The sequence below is a fragment of the Gambusia affinis genome, linkage group LG08, assembly GCF_019740435.1.
Source record: "Gambusia affinis linkage group LG08, SWU_Gaff_1.0, whole genome shotgun sequence".
NCBI lineage: Eukaryota > Metazoa > Chordata > Actinopteri > Cyprinodontiformes > Poeciliidae > Gambusia > Gambusia affinis.
This window is the reverse complement of record NC_057875.1, coordinates 15011394-15024452: the sequence shown is the minus strand read 5'-3', so window position 1 is coordinate 15024452 and position 13059 is coordinate 15011394. Positions and strand designations below refer to the sequence as shown.

The 13059-nt window shown below is 38.2% G+C and overlaps 1 protein-coding gene across 1 annotated transcript; it reads left to right on the top strand.

The window, feature by feature from the left end:
• The first annotated feature begins 21 nt into the window (after window positions 1–21).
• lrrc56 (leucine rich repeat containing 56) lies at window positions 22–9294 on the top strand. The gene is made up of 12 exons (XM_044124732.1): window positions 22–107; window positions 232–409; window positions 1016–1103; window positions 1485–1557; window positions 2533–2629; window positions 3416–3613; window positions 5254–5426; window positions 5765–5954; window positions 6108–6250; window positions 7292–7500; window positions 7611–7923; window positions 8221–9294. The coding sequence occupies exons 2-12, from the start codon at window positions 245–247 to the stop codon at window positions 8384–8386; spliced, it is 1815 nt and encodes a 604-aa protein (XP_043980667.1). The 5' UTR covers window positions 22–107; window positions 232–244; the 3' UTR covers window positions 8387–9294.
• The last annotated feature ends 3765 nt before the right edge of the window (window positions 9295–13059 follow it).

Genomic DNA, 13059 nt, shown 5'->3' with positions numbered 1-13059 from the left:
AATGAGCCACGGGTCCGTATCCAGGAAGTTGACCCCGGTTGCCAAGTAAACTTTTGTCTGTTTAGATGATCTGTAAAATGTATTGACAAGACTATTCCTTGCGTCAGGTAAAATATCTAACTTTGTATGATTTACGTACAGCGCACTGTTACTTTGTTTACAGCGAAATGTTAGATAGACTCTTTCATAAACGTTAGCTTCATAATTATTGTTCCTGGCTTCTTTCTTCAGATTGTCGTGAGAAATGAGTGTGTGTCATGACTCTGTGGTCCAGGAGGTCCGGCCTGGTACAGCACGGGTTCAAGTGACTGAGCTGAGCGGTTCAGGGAGCATCAACCCAACTCCTGCCCGTAAACCAAATCAAGATCCACACAAAGCAGTGGAACCATACCTTTCTCCAAAAAGATTGGTACTCTGTCTGTCAAAAACGCCTTAAAATCAATCATTTTACATCTTAATGGACAAACATTCATGTTATTCGTGTGCAGTCTGTAAAACACATCTTCTTTTAAAGATTTGCTGCATAGAATTACAGTGCCTTGCAAAGATATTGATACCCCTTAAACTTGTTCATATTTTGTCACATACATTACAAGGTTTTTATGTCATAGACCAATACAAAGTACAATTCTGAAATTGAATCTCTGAGAAGTTGCTAAAATTCACATTTCTTTTTTTATTTCTTGTTAAAAATGTTTTTAAAAACCATGTATCATTTTCTGGAACTTCACTTTTATACACTGTTTTGTGCTGGTTTATCACATAAAATCTTCCCACAGTACAGTTCCGTTTGTGGCTTTAATCTGAAAAATGTGAGAAAGTTCAAGGGGTGTGAATACCTATTGCAAGGCACTATTATGAGAGAACTGTTGGTGGTGTTTAAAGTTGATGTGGCCAGACAAAAAAACCTTCACACCACATTTATGGTACCATTTAAAGAATTCAGATTTTGGAGACATATAATTTAGCTGCATTGTTATGGTATGGCATGTCTACTATTTTTGTCCCTCTACAGGAACTGTTGTGCGGTACTCATGACCTCTCTCTTGTGAACCATCTGGAGATCTGCGTAGACACCCAAGAAAATACACTGGGTGACTTTGGTGAGAAATAACTTACATTCAAGCCATATTATAGGTCTCATTCAAACCTTTTTGGAAACAACAACGCCTCTACTTGTTCTAGCTATTTGCTTTTAAAAAAGACAATTCCATCAGGCAGATTTAGATGTCTACAGTGATAACTGAAAAGGAAAATGTTTGCTGCGTTCATCATTGTTCTCTCAAAAATCCTAGATTTCATCATGAGTTCATGATTGATGTATGTACAGTTCACAAGTTTCATGTTTTAGTCATGTTTCCTTTAACATAGGTGTTGGAGAGGACTAAACTTTTGAAGATATGAACTGAAAATGAGGGAAATTTCTGTATTGAAATACAACATACGTCTGTCATTAGTGATAGAAATATGGCTTTGCTTATCAGTTTTTCTTGCAGGTGCTTACTTGCCCAGATTACAGCAGCTTAAAATGAACAACAGCTTCATCATGTCATTAAGGTAGGTACTAAAACACTGATGTTATCTTCTTTTTTTTGCGTAGGATGTGAAGGAAATTAATTACAGTAAATCAACATTACAGCTTCCATACTATTCAAGAAGGATTTCATTCCTTTAACCAAAAGTAAAAAGCACTGCTTGACTTTTTCACATTTATATCTTTTTTATAAAACATCTATGACTTAATCAAGAGAAGGAGGAAATGATTGGGGATTCACTAATAAGCTTCACTTATTGAGCTATGAGAAATGGTCCTCTGAGTTAGACAATGCATCAAGAAGGTTGGTGTTCACTGGAATGCTCCGCTGTTGTGCAGCTGTTATAATCTGTTGTACTTTACCTCGACATTTCCACCATTTCTCCCACAATACAGGATGTAGAGTTTGCAGCTTGTAAACCAGGCTACCAGAGGTGTGATGTTTCCTGCAATCTTGGAGATACTACTGAAACACGTGCTTAAGCTTCACCACCTGTTTCACAATGACACAATAGAGGGGGTTTTGTTTCGTATCACATTTCAAATGTATTCATTTCACACTCGAAGAAAAGGACGGAAAATATCGTCCACTGTTTTTTTTTTTTTTTTTTTTGTTTTTTTTAGATTGTCCTGCCAAATCAGAAGGCCATATCTGGGCAATTGAAATCTCTGGTTATAATTTGAGAAATGTCTGGAAGATGAAGACGAGCAAACAAAAAAGTTAAAGATTTGTCTGCTCCACCCTGAGACCAGTGGAGCGGAGCCAGTTGGACACGTGCTGCCTCTGAAAGCGCTTCCTGCTCACGGCTAAGGGAGCTGTAGTAGACAGCATGATCCAGGGTTAGATATATTTTAAATCTGACTTCTTTTAAAATGTACAATAGGGGTGGATTCGTAGAAGAGAAGCAAAATAGATTTTTGGCCTTTCTCATTATTGACAGCAGTATCATCTCCTTACGCTGCCTGTCCCTCTACTTTGTGCTGCTCTGTCTCTCTAGAGACCTGGGAACCACCCTGTCTCACCTGCAGGTGCTGTGGATGTCTCACTGCTGCCTTCAAGACTTAAGCGGCATTTCTACTTTTGATTCTCTTAAGGTAGATTATAACAGTCATAGAAGATTGCTTAAAAACTCATATTATGATTAGCATTTATCCTTGTTCGCAGGAACTTCAGTTTATCCTGTTACAACAACAACAAAATAATAATAATAAAAAAAACCTTCAATGTGATAGAACAACTCAAAGTAAAATGTGCATAAAACAGCAGAGGTTTGTGAGAGATCAACTGTATGTGACTCAGGTATGATGAGGCAGAGACACATCTAAGTCCTGCAGGACACCGGCCCTCGAGGCCTGGATTTGAGGATTCCTGGTCTAAATCCAGTTGAGAACCTCTGACAAGACGTGAAGACAGAAATTCCCAGATGCTCTCCATCAACTCTGATTGAGCTTCAGCTGTTTTGAAGAGAAGAATGAAGAAAATCTCTAGATATGCAGAACTGGTGGAGAGAGACTGCCCATGATGCTTTCATTTGTAGTTGTAGTGATTTGCAGTGAATGGTGGTTTTACAAAGTGCTAACTCAGGAGGATTGAATAAATGGCACAGTTTTTAAATCAAAATGTACAGAACATATTAACTACTATTCAACCTTTTTTTGCTTAGCTTCAGGATTTTGCTCTACTTTGTGTTGGTCTATCACATAAAATTCTAATAAAATACATTGAAATTGCTGCAATGTGACACAAATGCAAAAACGTTTAAGACGTGAATATATTTTTTTTTCACATATTTCCAAGGTTCTATATTTAAACTTGCTCAATGTGTTTCTTCCTGTGTGTTTCTGTGTGTTCACTTTCTGTGATCCTTGTTCCTGCTTCAGGAGCTCTACCTACCCTATAACAATGTGTCCAACCTAAGTCAGGTTGCCATGCTGGAGAACCTGCAGCTTTTAGATTTGGAAGGGAACTGTGTGGACGACCTTATCCAGATTCAGTATCTGGGTTTGTGTCCCAATCTCCAAACTCTCACCCTGGAGGGGAACCCTGTGAGCAAACGCCCTAACCCTGCTTCCCCTCAGGTAGGGAATTTATTTTGGTATTTCTTAGCATGCAACTAAATCAGTCTGTATATATTTAACTTTGCATTTTTCCGTATGACAAGAATTGTCCTGGCTTGTCATGTACATTGTAATGTTGTTTGCTGTTTTTCGATAGAATCAGTAACATGTAAAGGACCAAAAGTCCAAATGCTTTGTTTTGTGCATCAACAACTTGACAGTATACATTTGAAAATGTATTCTGCGTATGTTTACTGTATTTTAGGATTTCTCAAGGTAATTTTCCCCCCGAGAGGGTGAAGCTATCAAAGTGGCAGTAGTCTGGCAAAATCTAAAAGAAGCCTGTGAACGGTTGGAGTTGAATAAGTCTTGTGCAAGGAGCTGGGCAGAGCTCCTGAACAGGAAGTGTTGTATTCAGTTGGTGTTGTAAAAGCCTGCTTGCAAATGCAGCTCGTGCCTGTGATCATCCACCAGTGTCTCCTGTGCTCGCAGGCTGTCAGTGTGCTGGCACATGAAAGTATTTGTGGCGATCTCCTCTGGCCATGTAAAAGATATCAAAACCCAAAACCTAACAGTTGAATAGCTGACAGGGTTTTACAGCGATGCATCATAGCAAACAACAGGTTTGTTGTGATGTTGCAGAACAAAATCTCACTGTAAACAGGGCAATACACTCTAAATGTCAAGTAGATAAATCAACCCTCTATGCCTCTGTTAGTTTCCTGGATGCACGATACCAAGCTGCATTTAGCTGTGAGTTTTTTGGACCTGTGTGAATGTGTTTATTTACACCCACCAGTGGAGCATTAATTAGGAAACTAGGGCAATGAGTGGAGATGCTGAGCTGAATATGCATTAGGCATGTGCTTTGTAGTAATTGTGGGATTCTTGGGTTTGGTCTCCCCCCCCCCAAACCAACACTTCTCTCTCTGTCTTTCTTTCCATCACACACAAATGCACACAGCCGCTCACTTCCTCTCTGTTAGATGATCTTTCTCTTCCCTCTTTCTTTTTGGTTTTATCCTTGCCGGTCTCTCTTTCTTGTTTTATTCACAGCATCTGTGGGATTTAGTGAAAGCCAGGAGTGATGAGCCCTAGTTTGATTTCTCGGTAGCTAAGAAATTCACTGGTGTGCCTTTGCAGATCAACATTAAGTGCGGTACATTATTTCCATCTGGTAATAACCTGTTCCAGACATTAGATTCAGATAATTTTAGACTAAACGCAGGAAATGTTCAAAAATATTCATCAGACCAAAAAACAGAAACAGTTTTAATGGAGAAAAGTGGCCCTAGTTAAAACTATATTTGATACCTGCTTAAAGTTTCTTATTTGCAACAGGTACTTTTAGTCAGACAAAAGAGCCTCATTGGAACTTATGTACTAATTAATTAACTATGACTGCACATTAATAATAGTCATTGATCTGTCTGTCTATTTGGGGATTTTATGTGTCAGACCAACACAATGTCATTGAAAATTGTGACCCAGGAAGGAAATGAAACTGGACATAGAGTTAAACTTTGACTGGACCCTTTGGAAACATAATTATGTGTTGTTCTTTAAATATTTTCCTCCTAATACATTTTGAGGTGAAACACAGATGTGTCCCCTACATTTACATCGTCTCTCCTCATCATTGTTTTCTCTCCTTTGCTTAGGCTGAAGAGTATAATTACAGAGCAGCAGTGAGGGAGTTGGTCCCTCAGTTGCGTTACCTAGATGATGTGAAGGTGGAGGAGGACAAGTTGACTTGCTGTAGCACCACGCAGGAAGATTGGGACATTCTCAGAATGTCTTTTCAAGAGTCCAACTCCTTCGAGACTGCTGGTAAAAAAAATATATATATAGATATATAAAATAAATGTTTGAATGCATATGTTTGTTTGCTTAAAGTTTCTTATTTTTTGTAGGAAAGAAAAGAGCCTCATTGGAACTTATGTCCTAATTAATTAACTATGACTGCACATTAATAATAGTCATTGATCTGTCTGTCTATTTGATTTTATGTGTCAGACCAACACAATGTCATCAAGAAATTGCAGATTCTGATGTAGCAAGCGGAAATGAAACTGGACATAGAGTTAAACTTTGACTGGACCCTTTGGAAACATAATTATGTGTTAGTTCTTTAGTGATATTTTCCTGTTCTGTTTTGAAATGTATAAACAGTAAACAATCCAAACAGCAGCCACCCTGGCCTAACAGTGCCACCAAGAGGCTCTCATTGTATCACCTTGCAAGATATCTTTGTAATTTCCTGCTGTCTCTCTCTCATCTGCTGGTCGGTGGAGGAGCTGGCAAGATCCTGTTTTGTGGGAATCCTGTGCAGGCCGTTCGAGCAAGGAGAGAAAAGTTGAACGTGAGAAACAATGCATCTATCTGACTCCCCAAATCAATACACTCAATCACTGATAAAAAGAATACAGATGAAAATCATTACTGGCCTGATAAGGTACAAAAAGTAAGCTCACAGTAAAGAAAATACTTGTTATCTCGCTCTGCTGTCTCTTAGACGGCACCAACCAGATCCTCTTTGATCCCTCGCGACCTTCCCATCTATGTGCCAGAACACACGTATGACCTAAAGGAGCCTGATCCTGAAGAGCGTGTCAATGTGTTTGCAGAGCTGCGGGCCTGGAGGGAACAACACAGCAAGTACAAAACTGATTGCAAACCTCACTTTTATTTATGCTCTTAGCTTAATATTGTAAGAGCCTTTTTGTGTTAGTCTTTGGCTCACGTCTCATTTCTGATGTGTTTGAATCACATTTTTAGCCTTTAACCATATTTTACAAGGGGAGGGTGTTTTATCCATGAGGTAGAGAAAGCGCTAGAAAACCGAGATCTTTCAGGGCACGCTTGGAAACCCAGGGCTAGGGACTGCCTGTGCTTGTAAATACACTGAAATGTAAATATTTTCACTTGGCTCAAAATATATTTGTTATCTTATCTTATGGAGTGATTGTGGTAGGATTTCATCCTGCAATTTCACCTGCCTTGCCTGCTGGTGGTGGTCAGAAGGCCCGGTGATACCAGTGCATGGCAGCTTTACTTCTGTCAGACTGCCGCAAAACAACTGTGACTACAAGTGTAGTAGCTTGGCACCATCAATGTGTGACTGTGTGAATGACTGAATGTAATTTGAAGCACTTTGGGCTCCTCTGGACTTGATAAAATGCTGCACAAGCAAAAGTCGTTTACAATTTATTGGTATGAAATCCGGCAATAAATGTCTCAACAGTAAATTATTTTTCTTAATCTGGGGGCCCTTTTATTGCAAGATACTTTAAAAAAAGGAATGAAATTTGAATTATTATGAGATCTGGAGACACAAAATCCTTTTCAAGACATTCCTCATACAATGGATTTTTTTCTGTAAATATCATAGAACCAAACAATGGGGCTTATCAATACAAATCTGTTGAGGTTATACATTTAAAATAAACACTAGCTGTGTCTGTAAATGGTTTATGTAATAGGCAAGTTGACATGAAAAAGAGAGGGGTGTTAAATGTGGATTTATTTGTCATTGAGATATTACATCATATTACAGTAACATTCTTTTTTATTATATCATGCATCCCCATTGCATACCTCAACTAATTGTAGCTGTGCCCACCAATCATATTATTTTGTGGAAGAGATCATGAAAAGTTTGGGAACTACTGCTGTATTTTTTTCTAACTTGTTTTCCAGACAACTAGCAATTATAGAGAAAGAGCGATCACCACGGGTCCTGGTTATTCACCATTCTGATGAAGAGGAGCCCAAAAGTGAGGAGGAGGAAGAAGAAGGCTTTGGTGGTATGAAGAGCGACAGTAGTGACGAAGATCAAGAAGAAGACAAACTCTGTGACTGCTTAGCTACTGGCTCACCAGACTCATCATTTCAGTCTCTTTCCCCAGGTGAAATATTGAATGCATAAAGTAACTAAAGTAACTACGTTTTACATTTCTGTACGTGATTACCCAATCTGTAACAGTTAAGAAGGATTTTTCTTTCTCATTGTTGTCAGACCTGAATCAACAAGAAACATCTTTCCCCAACATGGTCCCACTATCCCTGTCTACAGTCACCACACCTTGTCCTTCTCCTCCTGTTCATGTCACTGCGGCTCCTATGAACACGAAGCTGCCAGGCATTCGTGCCCGAAAGCTTCGTCTCTCTCTGTCCCATCCAGAGCAGCTCAGCAGAAAAGACTTGGCCCCTCAAACAACGTCAGCTGCAACAGAAACAGAACCGACGTCCGAGAGACATTTGGCAAGGGCCACTTACTCACCCCATCCACCTCCGAAAAGTTATCCATGTGAAGAGCCGGTGATTTCAAGGTATGGCAATAATAACAGTTACTTTTTAGGCTGGTTTTTATTATTTTGTTTTGTTTTGTTTAAATTGTTAAACTCCAATTCAAACAAGGATACCATTTATTTAATTTGTATCTGTTGAAAACTTTATTAATTGTGAATATCCAGACACTATTGCAAATGGAGAATTGTTTTTCAATTGGCAACAACTTTATTGGGGGTTCAAAATCATTATATGAATCCCTACCATTGGTCTATATATATATTTTTTATTTTATTTTTTTCATTATTATTAGAACTTTTACTTGTATTATCTTTCAGTGCGGTTATGGACAGGCCCGGTCTGCCTTTGACCTCCAAGCACAAGATGTCAAAAGTCCTCCAGAGACCAGTGATATCCCGCCCTCACACTGCTAGAGCAGTTCTGCAGAAACATCCCCAGCACCATCTATTCCAACCGTCCAGAGGGAGCTCAGACCTGGACTGACACCAGGCTGGCCTGTCTTCTAAGCAATAGGCCTTGTCATTTTTGCTCAGTTTGTACATTCTTTATTCAGCTCTGGTTAATTTCTAGTTGCTCACAGTGCAGATGGGAGCAAAGCAGAAAACAAAACCACAGAATGGAGGTGTTGAGGAAACAGGCCGAAAAATATGACACAATCTTGCGTCTAAGTGTAAACCAGTGTCGGAGAATCACTTATACAGATGGCCAATGTTTTACAGTTGCTTCCTTATTGTGTTTGGTATCTGCATAAAACCACATTCAGGGCCGTTATGGACATTTAATTGTAGTTTAACACTAAATACAGGCATAAATCTCATCAATAGACCTTCATACTTATCCAGCAGTTCTCTCTTTTTTTTTCACTCTTCCTTTGGGGAGTATTGTGGGAATTCAGAAATAAGTTTGAAGATGGTGTTAACCCTGGTTTTTGGGTCATAGCCAGAGGAACTGGGGAAAGAGAACCTAAAGAGACACACACACAGACCCCCCCCCAAAAAAGGTAACCCTCATGTGAAATATCCCAGAATGGGACGTATCCCTCTATTTGATCCATCAGTCTGTAATTATAATCTTTTACATCATGTTTTGAGAAAGCAGGGAATCTTTATATTTTCAGATGTGTACCCTTGATTTGTTCGAAATAATTTATTTATCAAACAGTTTTGAGTGCTTGCTGGATACCCATGTTGAGGGAAGGTATTGTTATTGGAAAATAAGCACAAATAAAAGTTTGTTATAAACTTCAACTTTATGAACTGTTTTTTTTTTCTTTTTTCTCAAAACAGTCAGATTTTACTCAGTTAAAGTAGTAAATTAATCTATCCAGTCACATATGAAAGTGTAACTATAAAACAAAACTTGATGAAAATAAATTTTCCCAAATGCCATCTGGAATTGCAGGAGCGATTGTGGCTAATCTTACTGATGTAAGAATCTGATGCAGCCTCTAGAGGGCACAAGCTGTACGCTTTTTTAGAAAAACAACATTGCTTTCACAACCTTTTGAAAATCCATGAAATAAACTGTAAAACTCAAGTCCTTTTGTCTATCTTTCAGCCCCCATGAGATTAGTCAAAATGAGTGTAACGTATCATAAACGTTTGGAAGAACTTATTTCAAACACACACTAATGAAATTTAAAGGGAAAAAGAAATGTACTGAATCATGATAAGCAATGGAGTGGAACAAATGAAATTCAATTGAAGTTCAGATTTTGTTATTGTGACTTATTGCACACTGATTTCCTACAGTAATTGGAAATCGCCTCCCTGCTCAACTGTGAAGGACAATCTGAGACTGATGTGTCGCAATAACTCACTGAAAACCACCGACTAGATGAGGACAAGACACATTAAATATCTTTGCTGTACCCGAGGGTATATAATGTTGAGACAAGTTTGTTTCGAAGGTGTCACAAACATCATTATGTCTAGTTTCATTTCAGGGGAACTGCTTTAACCGGAAAATTCATATTACTAAGCTTGCCCAGAGTATCTGAAATGAGCATTTGCAAACCAAGACACAGACATCATAAGCACTCAGCATATTATGGTCTTTCATGCATAAGTTTTCATGTCGGATTAAGACGTAATGGCATGCTTATGGGAATGCCTTAACTGTGCAAACATGCCCATGGTACCCGGTGGTTATGTAATCTGTTTTTCTATGTCTTATCTTCGAAGAAATTCCATAACTGTACCATCTCCCATGATTGGGTCATCCAGTTTCTTCATAATGAGGATTACTGCACTCCCTTGGATCCTGTCAGGTGTTTCAAGTCTTGGAATCACATCTCAACACATAGATAGAGAAGAATGGACAGAAACTAGCGGTGCTTTTCACCTTCAAGTAATCTTCTAATTTCTCTGACAGACATTGTTCACACATCTGGCCCTAGAGAAGCTTTGCAAAACTCCAGTTATTAGAGATAATGAGACAAACAAGAAATGGCTGTTTTCTGGCTGAATAAAAGGTGATTGTAAAAAAATAAATAAATTTCCTAATTTATCTGATACAAAGAAAAACAAGGGTGGCACTGAAGTGAGTGGCTAATTTTATTTGTTAACTCTGACAGATAATGTCATTAAAGAAATCTTAACTGCATGGACTTTTCCCCACTCTTAGTGTGACTGGGAGGTAACGCTAGTGGGAGCTCGTACACCCAAGCGCAATGTTTCTGCAGGTGGTGGGTCCACGTTGACTGAGTCTCCTTAAGCTCCTTTGGGCAGATCCCCAGCAGCCAAGGCTCAGCCAGTGGGAATCTCAGTTTGCTCCCCTAAGGCAAACCTCCAGTCCACAGAGTTAGGTCTTCGGGGAAAGGTCTACCATCAGTGAGACTGTAGAATTGCTCTCAGTCTGACCCACCTGCAGTTATGGTCATGCATTTCAGATCACGATTAAAAGAACAAGATCCTGGGTACAAGTGGCTGAAATTGGATTCCACAGAAGAGTGACAGGACTCAGCTTTAAGAGACAGGGCAAGGAGCTCCATCATCTTAAAGGAACTTAAAGACAACTGCATCAAAAGGCATAAGTGTAAATGGTCTGGTCATCTTATAAGAGATGAAGGGGAAGACCCAGAATCCGTTCGAGGGACTTTATATGTGTTTTGGACTACAGAGTGTCACTGTGGAGAGGAATCTTTGAGATTCCTTCCTTGACCTTTTTGCCCCACAACCTAATCTTTGACAAGTGGAAAAAGATGGAGAAATGAATAGATAAATGTTTTTTACAACAGGAACAAAGCTCCCGCTACTATTATTTTCAAAGAAAGACAAGATGTCAGCATGTACTGTAAGTAATACTAAAGTAATTACCAAATGACACTAAGTGGAATCAATTATGTTCATGTTTAGTGAAGGTCTAGTTCTATTCCTCAAAACAATAATAATGCAACACATTCTTGTAACTGCAGCCAAGGGGATGGGTGTGAACAATTAAAAGAGACAAACTCATCCTAGTCCAATTATATTATCATTGCTTTGTTTTGACTTGCAATGATTCCTTCTTTTTTCACTCGAGCGTCACAACAGAAAATACTTTTAGTGTGAGTTCAGACAGGCCCAGGAAAAGGTGTTTGTACATTACTGCAAGATTTTGCCGGAAGAAACATTCCATTCTCCTTGAGGAATTAAAGCCTTGTAACTCATTTTCTGCTGACACCTTTACAATCAAGTGGAGACATGGAATACTTAATAGCAAATGAAAGGCATAAATACAGTGTAATTTACTGCTGTACACTCACTTGAATTCTTCTTCCTGTCTGATCACATCATCCATCTCCATGCCAAACCAAGATTTGCTCTGCTTTTGCTACACAAGTTCAAAGGAACAACTCTTGTGGTGATGTTAATTATCCACTACCAACTCAAAGTACAGTTATATTTAAGGTCGAATGCCAACATTTTCGTGCAATCATGCAATATTTCAATGCAGTAAAATATGAGATGAATATGTAAATCTCATGCTGGAAACCAACAGATCAGAAACAATGTGTGAAACAAATTTGAATGATTTTTTTTTTAACTATACCTAATCAAGAAAAAATGAAGTATGATTCTCTTTCAAGGTTATTCGTCTCAGTTGAAGGGAGTGGCAAGGAGAACAAGGGGTTATCTTCTTTTCAAGTGAATGAGGCAAACATTTTTGGAGTGGGAAAGAAAATCAGATATCTGAACCAAAATTACATTATTTATATTGGCCATGCTTACAAACCCACATCAGCCTGTACAGGTTTTAATAACCCAGACAGAATGAAAGTAAGCACAAGAAAATAGAGTAACATTGTATTCAAGCAAGCATGATACTGCACAAAAAATATAACACAAGTTAAAGTAAAGCTCAACGCAACAAAACTCATAGAAGAATTTTTTGAGTTAATCAGGTCAATGTAACTTTACTACTCATGTGCTTTAAACACGTGCAACATTTGTCACCTCATGGCTCATGGGAGAAACGTCAGCTGGCACAACCTCAGATAAAATCAAATTTAGTCAGGACAGGGGAATTTCAAAAGTGATCCAAGAGGAACTCAGTGACAGTGCAATCTACTGTCATCTAACACAACCTTCCAGCCAGGCAGGTTGATTGTTTTCATATTTTAGAATGAGATTACATCAGAACGCCATAACATCTTTCAGCTACTTACATCAAGTAATGCACTGGACAAGATAAACACACAAGTTGGCATGTTTTATCATCACTGATTCCACCCCGTCACTATTTATTGAACAAAAAGCAAGTTTTTGTAAATAAATATATAGGTACATTCCCCCTAAACCCTAAGAATGTGTTAAAAACATAAAATAGTTACTCTTACTGTGAAAGTAATGCTAGAAAACATACTTTACCCTTTGTATTTCTTTTTTAATTGTTACTGTAAACATTAACAAAAGATCTTTATAGCTGGTCTTATCTGTTGGGGGAACTTATTTGTTTCCTCCTATTCATATTTTACTGAACTTCTTCTGTGGGTTTTTACCTTTTCTGTCCAACTTCCTTAATTTCACCCTATAAGTTCCTTTTTTATTTTTCTTGACATCATAACAAATTATTGTTGTTCTCCTCCATAACTTTATTTATTTATGTATTTATTTATTTGTTTATTTTTTTACATTTATATCTCTTAACAGTTAAAAATCTTTAAAAATTTTTAA